A 23,918-nucleotide genomic window follows, 5' to 3' on the forward strand; every position below is an offset into this window, starting at 1 on the left:
ACACAACAACAACAGCAACACTCACACCCTTCCCGTCCATCCCAAAATGTACAGAAATAGAAACGCAACACTTTGGATCTTGAAATACAAATATACACACACGACCAGACCTTTATATTTTGTATATTTCAGCCACCGTATAAAAAATAAATAAAAAATATCACCTTACGCATGAACACGTTTAAGCCTTGAAGATGTAGCCACCAGTGGCTGAAATGAGGCTCTCTCATGCATCCATGCAAGTCATAGAAACGCCGCTCCACATTGGCATCCAGGTCAGACGTTTTTATATGTTTTCCCTCTCCCTCATTCTCGTTCAATTTTCTATTTGTGATTTTTTTTCGTACTTGCGGCACGAAACAAGGCACTCACTAATGGCCGCAACTGTATTCTCTGAAAGGAAAAGCCATCGTCAGGAAAGTTAACGAGCTAATCACATATTGCGATTGTGCCTGTAGTAAGGGAGTATAAAATATTGCTTAAAGGCACAGTGTGTAAGATTTTGACCATTTTTCATTATGAAGGAATCAATTAAATGATTGTAAATTTCAAAAACTTGCAAATGAATTTATTCTTATTGGGTATGTTTGAAATATAATCACAGATCTGGTTACCATTAAATTAAAAGCCAGGCCTCATTCTTGATGAGCAGGCCTACGCCACTAAATGTAAAAACTTAGAAAAGGAACCCTTTTTTATAACTTATTAAATGCAGTCTCCCGGATGACTGCGCATGCTTTTCACAGACGAATGCCCACCGACAAGTGCCGTTCCATGACCGTATAAGGAAAGAGGAAGTCGTGACAATTAAGGCGGGAAGGACAAAATGTGTCCAGCGAGTGTTTTAATGGCCAAGAGAGACCAAACGGAATATATGAATGTAATATAAACTGCTTTACATTCATGAATGCCGCGGAGATGCCTTTTGTGAAATTTGTTGATGCACAATGAGTGTGTCGGCCCAGGCTTGTTAATCATTACATACGCATACACACACACACACACCCTTGTTTCTCCTTGGACTGCAAAGCCAGGCGTGCGCCTATAAAGGCTGCACACAACGCCAGCAGGGGTTAAGTGAACACATCCCAGTCCTTCACTCAACTTGTCGGACTAGCAGACTTGCCGGCGCGCACTCTTCGCCCTGGGATATGAACACCTTCATCCTCACCTGCCTCCTGTGCTTCGGTAAGTCCACCTAGTCTTGATGGCGCAAGGGACAAGATAAGAGGGCCAAAGGGTAAAAATTCGGAATGCGGATGCAAGTGAAGGCTTGTACTCAACAAGGACGGAATTTAGCCCTTGTGACAGCGCCGGGATTGAATGGCAAATTGGCTCAGACAGACCACGTGCTTTCCACGATGTCACATGCGAGATATATGGACTGAAGCCATCTTCAAATGTTTCTTCAAAAATGTTTCTTTATGCTTTTATGACATTTATAGAAAGAAATTGGATATTTTCTAAAGAACCAGGAGACGTAGAACTAGATACACCTAGTTTGCGGTATGTATGTATACGTTCCCTCCACAGGCCTTCCCAAATGTGGCTGGAAAAGGGTGCTGATGGGCAGAACTAAACCTAGAAGTCAGAAAAAAATGTTCTGTGACAAAACTATAGGAAAAAGATGTCGTAGTGTAACGATGAGTGGATCTGGTAGTTTTGTTTGTTGTAAGAAAAGGATCATGTTAATTAAAGGATCAAAGAAAACAGTCTCAAACTAAATATTATTTTTTATTTGATGATATTAATTTCAAATTTTACTCAAGTAAATACGGTATCTTATACAGTTCATTGAAAAAAATAATAATAGGGCTCCATAATAATGGATGGATAAATGGTTATTTAATACAAACTGTTGTAACACACACAAAAAAATCTTTGGAAATACAGTACCATCTGGATTCTCGGGATGTATTTACCATACACATCGGCATACACTATGGCTTTCGAGGTCGTTAATTAGGATGAAATGCAAGGATTTTCTGTTCAAGTGTGTCCCCACTTACTTCTCCTCTCTGTTGCTTCAGTACTTTTCAGTGTTCTCAGCGCTCAGGGATCAGAAGCATCATCCTCCGGCGAGCTCGGCAGCGTGACGGTGGGCTCGGCCTCGGGCGAGCTCCTTCATGTTCTTCAAGGCAACGCTTACGACGACGTGGACTTTGAAGAACTTGCAAGTATGTTTTAAAGCAATTGGTTTTTCTATTGAAACTTGTTTCTTTGCGGGAATTCCTAGCACTCTTTACCATTGAAAACAATAGGGTTGTTTGATGACAAATAATGGGCGGAGCAGGGCCACACATGCAAAGAACATTATATTCAATAATTCAATCATATCAAATTCACAGTGGATTTGTGTTTGTGTTTTAAACAAACGCAAAGGCATCACAAATGACTAAAAATGACATGCAATCTCATTCTTCCAGGTGAGTTCCTTAGAGATGACAGGAAGAAGAGGAAAGGCAAAGGCAAGAAGAAGAACAAGCAAAAGAGCAGGAGCACCACGGCGTTCAACCCCGAGCATTCTTTTTCCACGCAAGGCCGCACGTCGGCAATGGAGGCCACCCGGGACCCCTGCACCTCCACCCACCTGGGCTACTGCATCCACGGCTACTGCCAGCGCATGGAGGGCCTGCCGGAGCCTGTGTGCATGTGAGTCCAAATGATATGTTCCTGTTTATGGATACGATCATTTCAGCAGGCGCCAAGTAACAAAGAGCACATTGCAAATCAAACGTAAAGTGAAATGTGCATTTGGGTTGTCTTTACATGGCGGCGGTTAGATTTTGCACTGTTAAGAAATGAAAGATCGAACGCTGTGATTGACTTTCTGCCAGTAGGCACGGCTCTATTTTCGTCAAAATCGTGCGCGCAATCTTTTGTGGGTCACCTGATTACTATCGGGACAGTTTGTTGGGTCCCGAAGCATGTTGCAGGCATAATTTGTAATGTCTTGCTCGTGATCGTAAAACAGCTCCAAGAGAGCTGCCGATCCTTGTATCACTTTCCGTCACGATACGTTTAAACAAGGCCAGGTATCCACCCTATATCGATTTGCAGTATCGGTACTCAGACATTCCTACTTCAAACATTTGCTCGCTAAAAGTGATGACAGACATATATTCTTTCTACTTGAAAATTGACAGACTCATGAGCTGAATTAGCATTTTTATTCGTGTGTTCACAAAATGAGTGAGTTAAAAAAAAAAAAAAAAGCAAGCAGCTTCCGCTGTTGGGCTAGCCCAACAGCGGAAGCTGCTTGCTTTTTTTTTTTTTTGCTTGCTTGCTTGTTAGGTATTAATACCTAACCCAAGTTTGGGTAAAAGTAACCCAATCTGATCAAAATGCACAGTTGCACAGTGAGTGGTTTAGGAAAACAAGCTACCATTTATTCATATGTGCTTAATGATTTGGAAATATTCGCAGCTGCATGAAGGGCTACGACGGAGAGCGCTGCGGGATCCAAACGTTGGAGACCATCGGGACCGAGTCGGAGCGCAGCAGCGACATCGAGTGGGTCCAGATGGCTTTGGTCATCACCGCCTTAGTTCTGTCCTTGATCAGCTGCGTGGCAGTCGTTCTCATGGCCTGCGCACAGTGAGTACGCCACAACGTCATCTGTTGGATGTACCAAGTGTCCCTTTGTGGCTTTGCCACTGGTTAGACACAGCACATGCAAATTTCTTCAATAATGTCATAAAAATAGTCATTTGGGGAAACTACATTTTTTGGTAGGCTTATTATAGGCTACTTTTAAATACATTTATTATTCAATGTCTTTATTTATATGTATTATATTGGTTCACTGAGAAAATGTGCATCTATAATCATCGTTTAAAAAAAAATTCTAAGAATTCTTTTGAACGAGTGCCAAAAATAATAAGAAATAGGCAATCTATCCGAAACTACTTTTTTTCCCCACACAGAGCAGCGCTACAGTCACTTTTGAGCATCCAATTTGCAGAGCAAAATTTGCAATTGTCTTACAAAGTGTTTACGTCAATGTCTCCACACAGCTGATATGGCTCCAACTTTATCTGCTTGGAATTTAAGCCGGGCTGGTAAAGCGGTATCATTATCATAGTATCAGAGCTTTTTTTTAGCATTCAATGAACTAGTGGCTCACCAATAAAAAGCAGCGGCTATCTTATCTTGCATAATTTGTAATTTCCATTACAGCTGTTTTGATAGAGCATTTATGTCTTGTAGGTGACTGTGACAATCATTATCGTCACATTTATAATAATGGCATAGCCATTGTTATCGTATTTATTTAATTCAAACAGTATTTTCTTCATTTTTTAGGTTACCTTAGCAGTATAAGTAGAAGCCAGTGTTTTTCTAAGCCCACTCAGAGATTTTTTTTGAATGAAAATGATTTGTTTCAATGGCAAAAATCTGATTAAATGTCACTACAATTTTGCCTTATAATTACCTTTAAAAAGTGAACCAGCCAATGTATTGTCCAGTCTTTGAGGAATTTCACAGAGGACTAAAGGATGAAGCAATGTGGAATGACCGATTCTGTGTAAATGTCATCAGATAAAAAAATCCAAACATCCGAGCCAAATCACTGAGATGGGCACGCACATCCTGTGAGTAGTCATCTAAACACGCTGACACATCATAAAGCACACAGCACGCCCTGGGGCGCCGTCAAAGGAGGGCCTCATACTTATTTCATTTGAACCCTGAGAGTGATACAATTTGTGGGATAGCGTGACCGCTCACCTGCAATTATCTCATCAATATGTAACCGAATCGCTTCAAAGCAGATCCAAAGTCTGTGTATATAGATATGTAGTTTATGACTCAATTGAAACTAAATTGATTTGAATAGGAATTTGCGCTGATGATGAAAACATCACGAGCTGGGCGCCACGTCACAAAGTAGGTGAAGATCATAAAACTAAAGTAGATCAAATTCTACTTGTAACGTGAAAATATTGTATACCTCAATACAAGGATGTGAAAGAAAATTCAATTATGCTATTTAAGGTGCCATTTTTGTGGAAATCATGCAATTTTACAAGAAAAACAATGTCAATTGTTTGTAACTAAATGATATTTTTCTTGATAACTGTATTGTGATTTTTTTTTTGTAAATACATTTCAGGCCTCACTTTTGATGTGTTAAAGATGACATGATGTGTTCTGTAGTTACAGGTCGCATAAAAATTTCCTGGCGTCTTATCTGGGGAGCTGGTCTGAGCAACAGAAGCTGCAGAAGCCCGCCAGTGATGTTGTGGTTTGAGCGAGAGAGAGAGAGAGAGCACAGCATGAGAAGGTAAAATGTGAAACATGTTGGCAAGTTACTTCAAGCAGTTTTTTACTGAAGTGACCCACATACACGTCCGCTTGCGTGAATCCGCCGAGTTCCATCTGATGAACATCACAAAACAAACCCGCACGTGCGCTGGCCGTGCAGGATTTTTCTTGTCCAGGGTGGTGTTGAGCTCTTGTGAGACAAACAATAAAGCAAAAGAACATTTAGCTTTTCAAATGAGAATCATTGAAACGGATCATCAAAAACGAGGCATAGAAAAAAAAGTATATTCGTTATTATTGTAAGCCAGTGTAACATTTTGCACAGTTTGATTTTTTTTTTTTTCTTTTCTCAGACAGCATCACATCCTACAGACGAGGACAGAAGATTGGATTCCTAGTTCATTAGATGGAATGTAACCTCTCTGTAATCTCTTGGCCAATTAATTTATTTAGAGTGATTATTTATATGTATGAGTGTATGTATTTTAAACTGTTGTTGTTATTTTGAGTATGATTACACAAATGTCTGTACTGTATGTGGGGATGTTGAGCATTCTGTTGACAGACAGTGAGTTGTTTTTATTTATTGCACTGCTCTTTTGATAGGTCAGAGAAACTGTCGTCATCTCGTTGTGGGCAACAAAAGAGATGGCATTTTATTTAAATAATAAAGTGTCTCAGTGTTACTTGGGTCCGACTTTTGTGTTTGTGTTAATTATATGAACGTCCTTAGTTCCATTGTGGTGGATTTTATTTTCAAAAAGCTATATGATTAGTCAGTCCACACATCCTTACAAATGATTGAAAATGTTGAGACCGGCAATACAACGATTCTCCCCAATGGAAAAAACGCACACGCAGTATAACGTGCACCGTATGAGTATCATAAACCATAAATTGTGTGTGTGTGTTCGTGCGTGCGTGCGTGCGTGCGCAGACAAGCATGTGACCCCCGCGGCATTGGCAGTTGCTGAAGTTACTTTCATCCACCTGATAAAATAGGTTCATGTGGGTGTGGTGAGAGTGGGCCTTTGAGCTTTTGTGTTCGTCACCATGGTAACCAGGTAAACACAGCAGCTATGGCCGGTCACTCCAAGACCATTCAGCACAAGTTCAAGCAAAGGACACATGGAATTTCCAGGGTGTGGTTCCGCTTTTATCTCTCATTCATTCACCCTTTTTTGTTAAATGGAAGCAACTTTTTTTCTGTTAAATCGCACTTACACTATTGTTGTTTTCCAGGTTGTCAGACACTTTGTAAATAGTGTTGATCTTTAGCTCTTTCATAATATGCAGTATTTAACAAAGATGCATTTACTGTATGTTTGTAAAAAACTACTATATATATATATATATATATATATATATATATATATATATATATATATATATATATATATATATATATATATATATATGGCCACAAAGAATTTTCTTATATTTGTAATTTGCCCAGTGGACAATGGCCAGTGGTGACATTGAATAAGCGCCATTCAAGGGTCCAAAATTTTGCGAATTACATTTCAAGGTAATAAAAACGAAAACTGCTTTTGCATGAGACAGAACATTTTGGGCTGGGGCTCAAAACTGTGATTTCAACCAGAGTGTGACAAGTAGGTATTCAGTGCACTGTAATTTCTTATGTATTTTGACAGAAGCATGACAACTTAACCTTTTATCAATTCACCTGTAAACTGTTTAAAATTTTGGAAAAATTCACATCATGCCATCGAAAACACCAAAGTGAGGCATTATAAACATCCATCCATTTTCTTCAGCCGATTATCCTCACTACAGGCGCTGGCTTACTGAGAACCCGCGCGGGCTCAGGGAGAACATGAAAACTCCACACAGGAAGGCCGGGGCCAGGTGGATTTGAACTCGGGACTCTGAACTGTGCAGCAAACCTGCCACCCACTCCTCCACGAGCCGACTCAACAATAAAATCCTCCATTTCAATTAGAATGCATTTGAAAAATGAATGTTTCATTTGCCATAATTGATCATGTATCGTTTTTGAACAGCAGTCTTTGCTCCTACCATTTTGAAGCAGATATCCTGCGCACGGTCTCGGTACCAACCAACCCGACACTCCAGTCATTGTGTGACGTCATCTCGGCAGACCACGACCACTATTTTTCCTGCGCGGTGCGGGCCTCAGATCTTGAGAACGTCAGATTCGCAGGGTTTACATGAACTCCAGTTTTGTTACACGCAACTTCAAGAAAGAGGAGGGAGGCTTAAGATCTGCTAGTATTTGGGTAATTCACAGTCTGAGTACAAAAGAATGCCTGTAAAAGCATTTATCAACAGTAAATGGTATTAGGCCCGTGAGACTAAAAAAAACTATATATTAATAGAAATAGTGTAATCATAACATATGAATTTAATTCATTCAATGTTGGTGCTTAACAGTAGTTTAACTCAAATTTCAGCTCAACCTATTTGAAGAAGTTAAATGGGTGTCCAATTAAAACCGTACTGATCACAGTGATGAATCTCATCAGTGTTGTCATCATGCCAGTGGGAAAGAAATGATATTACACATTGCTGAAAGGACAGGAAACCGTATGAATGTTCAAAGGAAGTCTCCCCCACACAGTTTTTTCTTCTAAAAGCACTTATGGTTTTGTTGACCACAAGTGAGACACAGCATCCCCTTGATGTGCTTACATTCAACGAACGAGAGCTTGTTAAGGAGCTTGAATGCATTCAGTCCCCCAAATATTTTTGTAAAGAACATCGACATTTAAAATGAAGATTTTGACCCATTGATTTATTCCAAATTCTTAAAATGAAAGGTGATTTCCGGGGGCTAGCCTTTTGTCGCAAGGATGGCATGGTTGGTGAACTGCAAGCATAACGGAAAGTGGCAAGGGTGACATGAGTACCATCTGTTTTAGGCGCGCATTCTTAACAAAGTGGAGATGCGGGAGATGAAGGAACTTATCTACTCCTGCAGTGAAGATTTGTCTAACGCTGCGGTTTAAGGCAGGATATGACCTTAAATTGTCTGGAAATATCAAAAACATGATTTCTGCATACCAAATACCAACTCAAGGTAACATTCAAGGGAAACTTTGATACACCCTACTTGCAAATATTTTAAATATGTCATAATCAAAATGCCATATGCAATTACCGCACCACAGAGGTTCAGACTTGAAAAAATGTGTGTCACCATTTCCAGATTTTTGATAATATTGTGAACGAGTCAAAATTGATGATGATTGTCATGAGCAGATTTCAATCACGCACAATCGTTTTAGGCAAAATTTCCCATCTCTTATATATATTGTGATCATTTATTGTAAAGCTGTCTCGTGGCCTCAAGATATTTTTTTCCTGCCACTCACTAGCTACACAAGGCCGTCATGACAGGAATTGTCAAAACCAGAGTGAGGGATGTGGCTGTTTTGCTGATTGGTGTTTGTGTATCCCCTAAGAGTATAAAGTGTGTGAACCAAGGTGGGCTTACAGGAAGACTTACAGGAAGACAACATGTTCTTGATTGGTTTTCTGTCTAGCGCGGCTCTTCTCATGGTCCTGCCAAGTGAGTAATGCCCTTTGCACTAGATTGATAGTAACTGATGTGCAGATTTTTGATATATTTGATTTTACAGATGAAGCAGCAGAGATTATCGGCGGGAAAGAAGTGAGGGCCCACTCGTTGCCTTACATGGCGCTTCTCCTGAGACAAAAACCGCACTGCGGGGGTGTTCTCATCCATCCGCAATGGGTTCTTACTGCTGCCCACTGTAATGAGTAAGTCAGGTGTTGTTTTTTCTTGTTTTTGTAAAAATGTGCACCCGCACCATTGATTTATTTCTTAGCACATTGGCATATATTGTTATTATTAAAAAAATAACTACCTACCACAACCAATTTGATTTGCACACAAAATACAGTGTTGAGTATGTTGAAATGATTTTTCATGTACTATTAATAGTTTTCAATAGACATTTCGCTACTCGCCCTTGACTGAATTGACAGCACGGTTGCTCGAGGCTCGGGTGACGAACGATCGTGGCTCATGTTATGCTCACAAGATGAGCCATGATTGGTGAGTTTTGAGCACATGTCATTTTCACTTGAAAGCAAGTGGCAAAATGTGTTTTTGACGGTATTAAGTGTACGTAAAAAATCATTTAGTTATCACGTTGATTATAGACAAAATACAAACTTTTCACTTCTGAAAATAACTAAATACAACACTTTTAGACAGCCAATATCACAATACTCACAGGCATACATTATTTATCTGAAAAAAAAAAGATCAAACTACCTATTTATGAAAAAAATATTCATTTACTTTAAATAATGTTTCTATGTTCAGTTCTTTGTGTCACCAAAAAAAAAGACATCCTTCTGTCAGTATATATACTTACTGCATTCATGACATTCTGGTTTGCTCTCCTTTTTTTGTTTTTTTTTAGGAACAAACACTGTTATATTTATGTGATTTGACGTTTGTGTTTCCATTTCTCATTTGGTTCCTGGGCATTCAGCACAAAGAGTGTTTGGCTTGGAGTACATAACATTAAAAAAAGTGAGACGGCATCCCGCCAGACGAGAAATGTTCAAATGAAAGTTCCTCACCCCCTCTACGTTCGTACGACAAAGGTTAATGATCTTATGTTGCTCAAGGTAAGACGCATCCCTGCACTGGTTTTTCTTTGACCACTGCAAATGCAACATTTTTCATCACGACGCACACAATCCTGTCACCATTTCTCAAAAAACTACTTTGTTAAAGAGGCAATGTTTGGATAGTATTAGTCAAAAAATAAGTCTTTTTTTTAAAACGCTTCAAAGAATGTTACCCATTTGGATATTTACACTTTTTAAGCATTAAAAATACTTTGTGTAACTAATAGATTATTTTTCATGTACAAATAATACATTGCATTTCGTCATTAGCTGTTTTCTGAAAACGTCATTACAATTGTTCAGGCGCAGGTTATGACCAATCACAGCTCAGCTTGCAAATGTCACATGACCAAACTCAGAATCCATGATCCATCAAGCCCTGAGCATGTCATGTTAGTTTCAGTCGACTGCAAGTGGCAAATTGTGTTTTTACAGTTTTAAGTTGATTTTCCTATCAAATTAATAACAAACAAAATATTTCTATTTATAAACTACACCAACAGGACATGACAGAAATCAAGTCAACATGGCATTATATTTGAGTTCAAAAACCTGAATATTTCTCATTTTTCATGAAAAACCATCCCCTTATTTAACTAGTCAAACTGATCAGTAAATATTTGTTGTTTTTGTTTTTAAATGGCGAAACATTGGATCACGTTGTCCTAGGCTGAAAATTTAAGAGTGAGAAGCTCAAGCTGATTGGCCTTCTGATTTGGAAGTACGCAAATTCAAACGGTTGAAAGAAGTCTTTTTATCTCGTTCTCATCTGCCCAAATTCCAGCTGGACAAACCCGTGAAGGAGACCAAGACGGTGAAATGTTTGGCGCCACCTAGGAAGGCCAAAGATCCAAAGCCCGGTAGCCAGTGTTTGGTGGCTGGATGGGGCTGGACGAGCATGAAGAGCAAGAACATGTCCGATGTCCTCGTGTCTGCCGAAGTGACAGTGATCGACAGAAAAACGTGCAACTCTGCCGATTATTACAACCGAAGGCCGGTCATCACTGGGGGCATGATATGTGCCGGTTCCAATGGCAAAAAGGCGGCAGACACCTGCAAAGTACCTTCCCCACTTGTACTTGTGGCCTGGAGTTAATCGGATGTCCACCTAATGTGCGATCTTGATCTTTTTTTTTTCTTTAGGGAGACTCGGGCGGTCCGCTGGTGTGCAAAGGAGCTCTCGCCGGGATTACTTCGTTCGGACCCTTGAACTGTGGCCTACTAAAGCCCCCTGGAGTCTTCTCGTTTGTCTCAAAGAAACAACTGCAATGGATAAGAAAAACTATCAACGAAAATGAAATATAATTGTCACTTCATTACGTCTTCCTTAGCATTTCAATAAAGTTGAAGCAAAATATGATTGTACTGGTATGCTATCTGGTTTATGGAAGCATAATTTCCAGTTGGTGATTGAGTGAAAGTGAAAAAAAAAAAGAAAATATTTACAATTTACCACAAACTAATTTTGACAAAATGGATTCAGTACAAATTGGACCTCTAATGGGAAAACAGTTTGGCATCCATCTCAGCCACAATTTGACTTTAGGCACCCATTTTTTCAATAAAACATTCTGTATCTGCATCTATGTTTCAAAATGTTAGAGCTTGAAAACGGTTTGCAATAAAGGTACTATACTGTAAAGGTTGCTTGATGCAAAATTGCTCCTTTGGCACTTAAATGGTTAAGGAATGTGAATATATATATATATATATATATATATATATATATATATATATAGTTTCAAATATATTGTTGGTCAACAACACATTTATTTGCAAGTTTTTGAAATGTATAATAATTTAATGTATTTATTTTTAATGAAAAATGGTCTAAATCTTACAGTGTCACTTTAGGTAAAAAATGTTGATGATCAAAAATGTATCAAAGTTGGAAAGCAAAGTAAAAATGTTTAAAAGTTTTTGTTTGGTCTTCTGTGGTCAAAATTATTTTTCACAAAGCATAAAAAAATGGAGATAATAAAAATGATGGTAGTCAAATATTTTATTGCAAGCTACATTGACTCATATGTTTCAATGAATATCAAAATAGAAATACAGGCTGAAATTAAAATACGGGCTTCTATATATTTCATATTTGACACTGAACAAGTCAGTTCCTCACCACTCATGAATCGCACCGCACGTCACTGATTCAATGAGAAAGCAAAGCTGATGTAAAACGAAACCCTGACAGAGTGACATTTTCAGATGTATGACCAGAGATGACTACATGTATTCCACAGGATACCATCTATCAATGCCTTAACGGTAATGACAGATTACTACATGGATTAGGTAAAATGTAAATGGAATCAACAGCTCAATCTTCATTTTGAGGTGCACTATGCCCATAGATGATTACATGTATCCCACCGCATCTCTTACTTTGTGTTATTCCTAACAGTAATGACAGATTACTACATGGATTAACTAATCATCTGACCAAATGCAAATGGCATCAACACTTCAATCTTCATTTTGAGGTGTACTATGCCCGTAGATGACTACATTGATCCCACCGAGTATCTTGCTGTGTGTTATTCCACTAAATGACTTATGGCAGAAATTGAAGGGAAGTGTAAATGACATTGACTAAATGTCACACAGTGATCCACGATATGCTATGTAGTCTTTCAGCAATTGATCAGAAATGTCCTAAGAAGACACTATTTCTCTTGGAGACGGAGACAATCGCTTTATTCCACAATGGACACATTCACAGTACACGACGTAAACACATACTGTATTCTCAGTCTTGAATCTCAAGAAAATCTCAACCAAAGCTCCAGGAAGAAGTGGAGTTGAAACCTTTCATTTTTAGAAGCACGCCCAATAAAGTACATTTAAAATCTTCATGTAATTCATCCTGATCACGCAACTTATGTTGTGTTCGTTTGTACTGAAAACATTTTCTAATTAAACCTGTAAAACGCCAGCAATGTCATCGGAATAAGAAGAAACTCTATTTTACAAAAGTTACACTGCACAAAAACAAGTTTGTTTTTTTTGTTTAAGCGCTGCCACGTTTTTCAAAAGAAGTCTTCACCACAGTTTTTTTAGCCACCCGTGTGGTTTGTTCACCCACAGGTGACACAAACGCCGCTTCCCTTTGAGATTGGTAAATTCAATGAAAAGGGGACCTTTAAAGTAACATTCAGTGGTTATCTGTTAATTGGGAAACATGAAGGCTAAGATTAAAATTAAGCTAAAATTAAGTAAAAAAAAAAAAAAAATATAGATGCTTCCCAGCATTTTCAATGGAAAAACATAGTACAGGACTCTTTAAAATAAGAACTGAATATTTTTCCCCCCTAAAAGTGTCTATACAGACTTACTTTTTAAGACAACATGTTAAAATATTGATCTATTTCTCACTTGATTCAAAATGAGAGAGCTTTTGGGCTGCTTGGAATAATGCAAGCCTTTGACACAAAAACGATGTGGTTAGCAGACTGCAAACATTGACGGAAGTGTGCATTTGTAATATTTTTCACAAGGGCTACAAGAGGACCGCATACTTTAAAGTCGTGAACTAAGAAATGACGTGTTCCACATGTGAAGGCACTGATCCGCTCCTGCAGTGAACAATTGGTTAACGTTGTTGTTTGATGCCACATGCAGAATGCGACCTGAATGACCTGTAAAAGCAAAAACAGAATTACAAAATGCCAACTCGTGGTGACCTTCAAGGCAAACTTTGATAGCTTTGACCTTTACGTTTCAAGTATTTCATAAATAAAACAATTGGCACATTTTTTACACCATAGAGATATGGATTCCAAACTTTGGAAAATGTGACCTCATACCATGTGTCTTCTTTTGCAGAATCTTGGTCATTTTGTTAAGAAGTCAAAACGATAAAAACCATCAGAAGCAGATTTTCAAACGAATACCATAAGCCACAAGTGGTATGCTGACACCCTCTAGTGGTGCATTAAAGGATCTCTCAAAATTAAATATTCAAACTGGTTCAAACTGTACATTGTGATGAATTAGAGCCCATACATGAACACGAGAGTGAATGTTTGCTTTTTCGTTCATTTGCCGGCTCAACCGTGACCATAGCTCAGGGTTCGGTAACCTATAATAATCGACAAGTTGGGGTCCTTTTTTTTTTTACTTCGATTTGAGTGCACTTTTCTGTGTTTGTAAAACTCCAACTTTCCACTTTCCTTGAACGGAGAGGCGTTTGACCAATGTAGAAGGCTCAGAAGACCTCTTGGTTTGGAAACACACTCATTGTAAATTTGACTTTCAATTCATTCTCTGGACAAATGGGGGAAGGGGGCTTAAACATGTACAAAAATGTGTGAAAATTACATTAAGTCAATCATAAATTATAAATCATCATTAGAGAGTCAGAGCAGAAGGATAAAAGAGCCCCGGGCTGCAGACCGCTGTGATAACGAAACAAGCACTAGGGAAAACAGACGGCTGAATGAACTGTTCTTTTACCTGTAAGGTACAATGTGGGCCTAAGCGAGGAAAATTCACAGTCCCAATAAATGGCGCTGTGATGGGGACGGCCATGCCCGGTCACTAGGTGTCTGGTGGCCTCCACCCAGTCCAGAGAGCAGATCTGTGGTCGGTCACCATCGGATAGTGTCACGCTGACAGCATTTGTATGATGTTCAGGATATTGAAGCACACCTGTGAGTCGGTGTCAGCGGAAGCGACACAAGATGCTGACTGCGTGTCCCAAATTCGAAGCTTCCCATCTTTCCATCCTCCACCTGTTGCCATCACATTTCTTTTCCATGGACACCATCCCATTGCCTGAACACAGAGCGCATCGTTAGATTGGTTAGTTAAGATGTTAAAGATCAATAGGACCATGATGAAAATGTTTTTTGTTTTTTTTTAACACCTTGACAGCACTAGGTTGCTTCATTGTGGCGATGGGCCGAAGTGACCCCGTGACGTCATGGTCCCAAATGTAGAGGAGGCCTTCCATGGAGCCGCTGGCCAGCCACTCACCTCCAGGGGACCACTGAAGGTTGCACAGGCCCTCCTCTTGAATGGCCACACCCACGAGTGGAAAAGGTGCCCGCAAATCATTGTGATGGATGTGTCCTAGGGCGGAGCCACTGTCAAAGAATCAAAGAGGAAAACAAGCTAAAAGTCCTGCTACCATTGTACAATTTGGGAAAATGTGCAGTATATTCAATTCAAAAGTAGGAAAAGAAGCCAGTGTTGTTTCACTGTATTTGGACATCTCTATTAGTACAGTATATAAATCCTTTCAGTAGTTCATTAAATCACTCAAAATTTCAGGAGGTCACGCTTATGTAAAATCGCTTCCTTTATGAGATTAATGAACAAGAAATTGATGCAGCTCTGTGTTGAAGTTGAAATTATGTCAAAAAGGCTAGTGGGCTTTCCATAATGTTCATGCGAAGTTGCCACCTGCTGAGACATTGCAGTTTCCAGGAAAGACCTCGAACCGCAGACAGGTGTGAAGACAGCGTCCTCACATTCTGCCGCTGCTCAACGTCCCACAACTGAAGAGTCAACACATAAACATCACACATCTGATTCAACTTGGTTGCACACATCCATCTCATGTCCTCAGCCCCGAGCATGTCCTGTACCTGTACCTCTCCTCGCCTGGTTCCAATACTGAGAACGCGGCCGTCCCCACTCCAGCTTACGCACGAGATTGGCTGGCAGGGCGCGCGACCCGGTTCTGTACTCGGGTCCAGCCGTCCCAGCAAAGAACGGGTTTCTGAATTCCAAAAGTAAACAGAAGAGTCCAAAGCTAATGCAAGGATTCCTTTACAGCTGCAGTCTAGAAGATGTGCATCTGTAAAGGAGGAGATGGGAAATTCACTGAAATCTAGGTTAGTATGTTGGTCTGTCAGTCAATAGGTAGGGTTAGGGTTAGGGGTTGTCATTTGGTCCGTCAGTCAGCATATGGGTATGTATAGAGGGGTCCTGATGGTCTAAATGGTTAACTCATTCAACGCCAGGAATGTATTTTCACGTTTTTTTTTAAGAGTTCAGACATTCAGTCCCAGACACATGAGTATCGATTGATTACTTCAGCATTTGGAAATGAATGTCCTATATGTACTTAAGTATCGATTTAACACCTAAGTACAGTATCTGGGATTTAATTTCCAGAGTCTTAAAAAAAAAACGTGAAAACACGCCCCTGGCATTGAATGAGTTAGTAGTATCTCTAGGTGGTTTTTAGAGAAGAAACAGATAGGTGGCCTTACAGTAGTCGTTTACCAATGATGGTGCAGCTAACTTGAGCGCTGACTTTCCTTGCAGACTTGCTGAAGATGCATTCAGAACGGAAAACGGCTTCGGATCGCTTGTTCTTTCTGAATGTGCGTAGACAAAGATCTTTTTACATGGTTGCCAGCCAATCGCAGGGCACACAGAGACATCATTTCCGGCTGCACTGTGCATGCATTCCAATGCAGTTCAATGGATGTCAATTAGATTTCAATAGAGTAGATGACAAACAAACACCAGCGCCGTATTCACAGAGCTTAAGGTCAGCTTAAGATCCAAACGCTAACCAAAACACACTTGTACTTTGCAGCAGTCTTTTTTTATATGCCGACTGGTCCAACAGACTAACACCTTTATCGGCGACATGGTGATCTCTCCGTATCATGATACGCAGAGCAAACTTTAATGTTCAAAAAAATGCCAGTCACATGAGGACATCACCTCAAGCTGTTTTCAAAGTCGAAGGGCCGTAAATCAATGGCGATGAGAACTCTGGTAAGGAAATGTTCAAATTGAAACAGAAAAAAGCAGTGAACTCCGCCCCGCAATATGCCTGTTTGAGAGAGTTTTTAAATAAGTAAAAATAAGTGAAAAAAAAACAAATGAGTAGAAAGCTTGTGTTCCTTCTATATATACAGCAATTTTATGATGAAATTCTGATCATTTAAAGTGCAGGAAAGAAGTGTGGACTGATATTGTTTTAGGCATGTACTGTTGCATAGCTTGTGTAAGCAGGCTGGGCTCTAAGATGGCGGGAGTCAATTCCGTGAATATATGGCGCTGTGTTATGCCTGCACTGGATTCTACACCGCATCCATAATTTAGGTTGCCCTTCCCTTACGTACTACTCAAATTGTGTCCCGTTCTGTTATTGTGTTTAGTTTAACGCCAAGTAAAATTTCGGGGAGCCTGTACCAGTTGATTGTGCATCTCCATCTTCATGCGCGGTCCAAATCCATTCCTGAAAAAAAAAAGATAAATATTCCTAAATAAATGTTCTCATCGAGTCAATGCAGGTGGTGCCCCCCCTCTTTTTTCCCCCTCTATAAACAAACCTGTTTTGGCACATTGAACATGAGTGAATATCTTCCTGACTTTGGGATGTTGCATTGTGTCTTTGGTGTTGCGTTGTTGGTGTCACACACATTCAGTCTTGACTCTAATTTAAAAAACAAACAAAAAAAGGATCATTACACTTTTTACATGAAGTCCTTGAATTCAACTGACACTGTGGTGTGATAATTGCAGTAAATAAAACAAAACAGGGTGGCAGAACTGTGTTTTTGTCAATGTTTGTCCCACCTTCCATTTGTTAAGAAAACGGATCCATTTGTAGCTGCATGTGAACCGTTTGCATGTGACCGCCGAAACACAAAGGTTTGCTCCGCTGTATTGACAGTACAAGTCTCGGGTGCCACCCAAAGCTTTGAGGCGACCCACAGTTGACCCTGTGCACCTTGAGATGTTGAGCCAACGCGCTACGAATACATTCAAATTGGGTTTGCATTTTGTTCGTGTAAGAATAATTGTATATATGTATATATTTGTTTTTTGTTTATTTTGCAACATGTATATTGGTACACATGGATGTTTTCTGTTGGGGTTGTTTGTAAAAAAGGTCTGAGGAGCTGACACATCTCCAGCAGCTGTCGACAGAAAGTAAGCACCGTGACCTGATCAAAGAGCGAAAGAACGTGGGGTCGTTCTTGATGTTCCTGGGAAAGAAGATAGCAGCATGAACTCTTACTTGCATCCCCCACTATCACAAACTGATTGTTTACGTTGTTTGCTTATCTCTCCCCTAAATCTTAAGGGCAGCAATGGCTTCGTAACTAGGGCCAACCCAAATATATAAATGAGAAGTGGACGATATGTGCAGTTAGACCAGAAGGAGATCTGAGAAGGTGCAGGGTCCTGTATACTATCCTCGCAAAAAAAAAAGCTACTTGTCTTCCTTCCTGTCTGTTGTTTATTAAATATTCTGGGTTGCCTGAACCTAACAGATAGCCAAAGTCCTTTTTGAACATTCAGAAAACTAGACATATTACAGAAGAAAGATCTGAATGAAGCATAAGTCAGCATTGCCTATGATACATGCTTACAATTGTGGCTCATTTTAAGAGTAAGCATAAGATTAGTATGTGAAAGTCATGCAATTTGCCCCAAAATAGTGTCTTCAAACCAAATGAAGGAATCAGGGCAGGTAGACATGGTGATTGGAACTAAAGCAGTACTACATGTGGGTTAGCCTGAAACTGGAATTGAAAATATGCACACACAAAAAAAAAAAAAAAACTGTCATCCATAGTAACGAATTGGTATTAATACAATACCGACTTTATTATCGATACTTGTATCGATTGGCACTGCCCTGCTTTGGTTTAGTGACAACTGTTTTTTTTTTTCTTTCTGAGAGGGACAACGCAGTAGTTTGCCTGGGCTGTGTCAAGGAAGACCCAGTGATTTTTTATGCGTTTTTATTCCTCACCAGAAGACACCAAATTCATATGAATATACATGTGACTACCTTGTTCTGTCTGTGTTGTTTTCTTGTGTCTACAAGGAGAATCCAGCTCCAGCCTTTGACAGACGCCGTCTAAATTAAAGGTGGGCCTACAACGCCTTCCGGTGGCCAAAGGCGTACTCGCAGCGGGACTCTCGCGACTGCGCCTAAGGACGAGCCACGTCTTAAAGCGCTTGTATGACGTCACATGTGCGTCGGCTTCCCCCTGCAAAAAGAGTGAATGTTTAATGCACCCCATTCAATCTCATATTGGTGTCCTACGAACACGGGGAAATTCAGTAAAGAACGAATATGAAACAATTGTATTTTTGATCATCATTAATTATGGTAAAATGTATATTATGGGTTTCGGTTTTCCGACCAGAGGCGGGACATGTACACGTTTTACATTAGGATTAAATAAATAAATAAATAAATAAATAAATAAATAAATAAATAAATAAATAAAATGATAATTATAATAAATTATCGGTGAAGATCAACCTCTTCCGGCAGCAAGGCTCCAGCTCCCCTCAACAGGATGTGGTAGGGAAATTAACGGCTTATAAACGTACATAGTTTTATTAACTGATGTTTGCCAATAACGACTGACAGAAAAGCAAAATACTTTTTCACCGGAAAGATGCTGTTTAACTGATGTACCTAGTAACCTGTGTTCTTTTATGAAGCATAATAATAGCAATGTATAACCAAACATGCACAGGACACTCAAAGACAAAATTGCAGTTACTAAACACAGTTTTATTTGTGTGGGATGCGAATCTGCGTAGTAACACCGATCAAGTGATACATTTCTTTCCGGAGTGCCACATTTTTTGGTCTTATTTTGAAGGTACCCACGTATAACACAAATTGTTGCATTATATCCACTCAGCTTGACTACGCTCGGACCACCTCTTCATCACCTCGCCCCCGCCCTTCTGGTTTCGTTCTTCCCTCCTCCAAGATGGAGGCTTTAGGGGGCTACCCCGTCAAGTCCTCCGGGCCCAAAGTGAAGAAGTTGACGGTCCTGCTGAGCATGACAGTCGGCGTGGGCTGCTTGTTCCTGCTTCAAACGCAGCTGCTGAAGCCACGTAAACCGGCGGACTTTTATTCTTTTGAGGTAAAGGACGCGAAGGGGAGGACGGTTTCACTGGAGAAGTACCGAGGAAAAGTAAGTCCAAATCATCAACGGGATTGAAATGAACTGTTAGCAGAACCCCTTTGTTGTGTTTTAAGACGTGTTCATCCCGTCTCTGGTTTTCCTATTTCTTTTTGTTTGTTTTTTGTTTTTCCATGACAATACTCAAACTTTTTTCCCTACGCAGGCTTCTCTGGTTGTCAACGTGGCGAGCAACAGCGAGCAGACGGAGGCGGCTTACGGGTCTCTCCAAGAGCTCCACAGGGAGCTGGGTACGTCTCATTTCAACGTCCTGGCCTTCCCCTGCGGACAGTTCGGCGAAACGGAAACCGGAACCAGCAGTTTCATCGAAGCCTTCGCCAAGTCCACCTACGGTGTCACTTTTCCCTTCTTTGGCAAGATCAAAATAATGGGCTCCGAGGCCGAACCGGCCTTCAAATTCCTCACAGGTACGACTACCTGAACGCATCTCGTCAAGGGCGGTTCGTTTTATGTATGCTTATCTGAAAACGGTTAAAAAAAACATCTTTAATACATGTATCTTTAATACAGCTCTGCTGCTGCATGGAAGAAAAACTATGATTTCAGAACTTGGAAAACATAAGTTAGGATCATCGTAAACTAAAGACCCCTCTGTGTTGGTTCCTGTATGGTTCCTTTTACCCTCATGCAAAATATCTTTGTTTTTCAGATTCTGTGCAGAAAATTCCCAAGTGGAACTTTTGGAAGTTTCTGGTGAATCCTGAGGGCAAAGTGGTACGCTTCTGGCGAACAGATGAGCCCATGGAGAGCGTTCGCCAAGAGGTGGCGGCACTTGTGCGAGAGATCATCGTGAAAAAGCGCGCGGAACTATGATGGTGTCTATCCAGAGTTGCTGATTGGACTTGCAGCCTACCATGTCCTGTGCCATGATGACCAGGACCAACAGGACTGAACTGTTAAGCTACACTGAGCAAGGTTGAATCAGGACTCCAAATAGTAGGATGATTTCACCTTCAGTTTTAGCCAATAGAAGCAATATGTGGTCCTTAACAGTTTTATGTGAAGGTTTACATTTGCGGCCATTGCATTGGATAAATAAAAAAAGACAATCATGTATCATCCCAGGCGAACAATGGATGTTAAGCCACTAAAGTGTTAGCGTTGTCCCATGCTCTTGTTGTTTATGTTTTGTTTTTTTAAATAAAAAGTCTTTCCACATTGATGCAACAATATCTGTGACTTGGATATTCTGTATCACATTACTGGAATAGAAAACTTTATGCAATGTAAGATTCCCTTCAGAAGATTCAAGAGATTTATTGTCATATGCACTGTATAGTTGTATAGTACACAATGAAATTCTTATTCTGTTGATTTGCCCAAGCAGCAGACTACATTCCATAATCGACCAATAAATAAATGGCAATAAACAACATATTGATATTGATCGGAATGTAGAAAATATTTACCACTAATGAGATACACCAATGATGATTCGCAATTATTAATTTTGCTTTTGCCTTTGAGATATATATATATATATATATATATATATATATATATATATATATATATATATATATATATATATATATATGTATATATATGTATATATATCTATATATCTATATATATATATATATATATATATATATATATATATATATATATATATATATATATATATATATATATATGTGTGTATATATATATATATATATATATATATATATATATATATATATATTATATGTATATGTACTATTTTTTTCTCCACTATACCCTTTTTAAATAGCAATGCAGGCCATGTCTTCCGTTGTTTTTAGTATATGCCACCAACTGCTAAAAACCTTGGGTGGGCTGCCACTGCAGTAAGATTTCTTCAATCCATATCTCACCAAGAAGCTAAGGCTTGCAACTTTTTGCAGATGTTTTCTGTGCCAGGGTTTGTACAAGTTTGCATAGACATTTGTGAACTGTTTCAATGCTTGTAAAAGAAATTTTGCCAAGAAATGTTGAGCATGTTCTAAATGCACTCATCAAACCACTACCTGCCTTTTAAAGCCATACACACTCAAAGTAACAGATAGTAAAAGAGAATATGAGTAAGACAACACAAAGTGAACATAAACAATATAGTTATAGTTGACACTCTTAAGTTTTTACTTCTTATTTAAAGGGGTAAATTCTAGAAAATGTATTCGCTGGCTTGTATATAAATAGTTGCGGGGAGTTACGTTTTCTTTACATGTCTTTACAAGCCACTTCAGTTTAAAGCTTGTATCCATGGTTACAACAAAACACACTGCAGTATGTGTTTGCAGGTTGTGTGGACAGTCGTTGGGCAGTCGCAGGTAAGCTGGCACGTAACAACAAACCAGCTAACAAGACACTGCCTCACAACCATCCACAGTTCTAGCAGGGGGGGGGGGGCTATAGTTTAGATTACATTAAAAACAATATTGCAACCCTGTTTGTCGATGTGGGAATGCATTACAGGTTGAGTAACAACAACACATATATTTACGGGATATAGGAACTGAGCAGTGGAAAAAAAATGGTCTTAGGTAAGACTGATATTTCCATTAACGACCTAAACTTAGCTGCTCCCAGTTGAGATGTATCATTTCAATATTATTTCTTACAAGCTTTGGCCTGCTGGCATTTAGGTGTTTCCCAAAAAGCACCAAAAACCATAAAAAAATGAATTTGTAAATGGTGAACCACTCTGACGGGAGAATGTTTAAAAACATTCCAAGCCTATTTTATGTTTATGAATTTGATCACACTAGAAACTCAAGCTGACACTACACTGTCTTCTGCAGTCACAAATTGTGTTATAATAACACAAAGAGAAATAGAGTGTCTTTGTCGTAGTAGCGGCACCAATGAGGAGTGCAACTGGCAGCTGTCAATGAAACAACACAGCTTGCAGCAGAACACTGCCACACTGTCACAGCCAGCTCCAGCCAAACACAGCGGAGCAACACGACCACAACGTGAATGATTGGATTGGATTAATTTACTACCTGGAAAGGATAGATTCTCCTCTTTCCTGCCACATCCGGCTGCATTCTTCTTCTCCTGTCCTTACCCTACAAACACGCACACCATCGTGGTCATTAATCTGTAACACTCGATTATTACTTGCTTTTTAATCTGCTCATATATATATATATATATATATATATATATATATATATATATATATATATATATATATATATATATATATATATATATATATAGTGATTTGATTTGATATTAATTCAAACCATATTTAAGTGTGAATAAAAATATAAGGACATGAAATATTTAGTCATCTCCAATTTAGTGGCATTATGATAACAGAAAATAGTCTTGCACTTAATAGTTTCACGTTTTTCCGTCGCTCACCCTTGTAACGCGCTTCCCTGTCTCCCAAATTCATCGTCGTCTTCTCAGCGTAAGGCCGCCACCGTCTGCCTCGGTATGGCTTGTGGGTTGTCTGCTCTCCCCGGAGGCTCCTATATCTACTAAATGGGACTCTCCAGGCGCTCTCTGGAGCGGGAAACAACTCTTGCGTCTCTTCTGTGATTGGCAGCTATTTTGCTTTTTTTGTGTGTGCGTGTTAAATAAAGTGCGCCCTCTCCTGCAAAGGTTCCCTCCGCGTCTTGGTTTCCACTAGTAACAGTACAGATAAGGATTCCAATTTGAACGCTACCCCTAGTCATTTTAATTTTATGCAATAACAATATAATTACACTTAAATGATGTTTTATGTTTGAAATTAGGCCTATACACAAATACCAGCCAACGTATCCATTTGAGTAAAACCGAAGTTTCATTTCGATCAATGAGCTAAATTGCGGGTTTTGCATTTTGTATACACTTTTCATCAATTTACAAATATAGCTACTTATTACGTATCTATATTTATTTTTGTTTGTATCTGTTCGTATTGTCCAAATAACCTCTCAGAAAATCAGTTAGCTACGACTATTAATTATACATATATTTTTCATTTTTTTTATTCTAACACTTGCATTACTAGTTTGTTCGCGAGGCACGAACTGAAGTCATGATGGGGGAACAATGGAAGCGGATTGCGCCACCGGGACGCGGGGCAGTGGCGCTAAGTGAGCTGAATGG

General features: G+C 39.4%; 4 protein-coding genes across 5 annotated transcripts; 3 read left to right on the forward strand and 1 right to left on the reverse strand.

The window, feature by feature from the left end:
• Nucleotides 1-1,023: 1,023 nt before the first annotated feature.
• On the forward strand, nt 1,024-5,954 carry areg (amphiregulin). The gene is made up of 6 exons (XM_088418444.1): nt 1,024-1,188; nt 2,031-2,177; nt 2,427-2,652; nt 3,427-3,597; nt 5,161-5,287; nt 5,622-5,954. The coding sequence occupies exons 1-5, from the start codon at nt 1,152-1,154 to the stop codon at nt 5,252-5,254; spliced, it is 675 nt and encodes a 224-aa protein (XP_088274570.1). The 5' UTR covers nt 1,024-1,151; the 3' UTR covers nt 5,255-5,287; nt 5,622-5,954.
• Nucleotides 5,955-8,176: 2,222 nt separating this feature from the next.
• LOC148429554 (granzyme A-like) lies at nt 8,177-11,278 on the forward strand. The gene is made up of 6 exons (XM_088418443.1): nt 8,177-8,329; nt 8,715-8,821; nt 8,892-9,033; nt 9,777-9,915; nt 10,703-10,978; nt 11,062-11,278. Exons 2-6 carry the CDS (start codon nt 8,770-8,772, stop codon nt 11,221-11,223), a joined length of 771 nt encoding a protein of 256 aa, XP_088274569.1. The 5' UTR covers nt 8,177-8,329; nt 8,715-8,769; the 3' UTR covers nt 11,224-11,278.
• A 1,320-nt stretch (nt 11,279-12,598) lies between these two features.
• On the reverse strand, nt 12,599-23,297 carry LOC148429555 (cell division cycle protein 20 homolog B-like). Of its 2 annotated transcripts, none has more exons than XM_088434645.1 (12): nt 23,184-23,297; nt 22,817-22,882; nt 18,689-18,890; nt 17,217-17,320; nt 17,077-17,122; nt 16,140-16,247; nt 15,516-15,721; nt 15,325-15,419; nt 14,786-15,005; nt 14,569-14,694; nt 14,374-14,497; nt 12,599-13,556 (listed from the first exon to the last, which is right to left on the reverse strand). In XM_088434645.1, the coding sequence occupies exons 2-12, from the start codon at nt 22,859-22,861 to the stop codon at nt 13,438-13,440; spliced, it is 1,395 nt and encodes a 464-aa protein (XP_088290771.1). In that variant the 5' UTR covers nt 22,862-22,882; nt 23,184-23,297; the 3' UTR covers nt 12,599-13,437. The 2 variants fall into 2 exon arrangements, with proteins under 2 accessions (XP_088290771.1, XP_088290761.1); XM_088434635.1 differs by having other exon boundaries at nt 15,510-15,721.
• Nucleotides 19,522-21,019, forward strand: gpx8 (glutathione peroxidase 8 (putative)). The gene is made up of 3 exons (XM_088434658.1): nt 19,522-19,838; nt 19,993-20,254; nt 20,497-21,019. The coding sequence occupies exons 1-3, from the start codon at nt 19,632-19,634 to the stop codon at nt 20,658-20,660; spliced, it is 633 nt and encodes a 210-aa protein (XP_088290784.1). The 5' UTR covers nt 19,522-19,631; the 3' UTR covers nt 20,661-21,019.
• Nucleotides 23,298-23,918: the final 621 nt, after the last annotated feature.

The sequence above is a fragment of the Hippichthys cyanospilos genome, chromosome 1 (genome assembly GCF_059441005.1).
Source record: "Hippichthys cyanospilos isolate Australia breed blue-spotted pipefish chromosome 1, RoL_Hcya_1.0, whole genome shotgun sequence".
Taxonomy (NCBI): domain Eukaryota; kingdom Metazoa; phylum Chordata; class Actinopteri; order Syngnathiformes; family Syngnathidae; genus Hippichthys; species Hippichthys cyanospilos.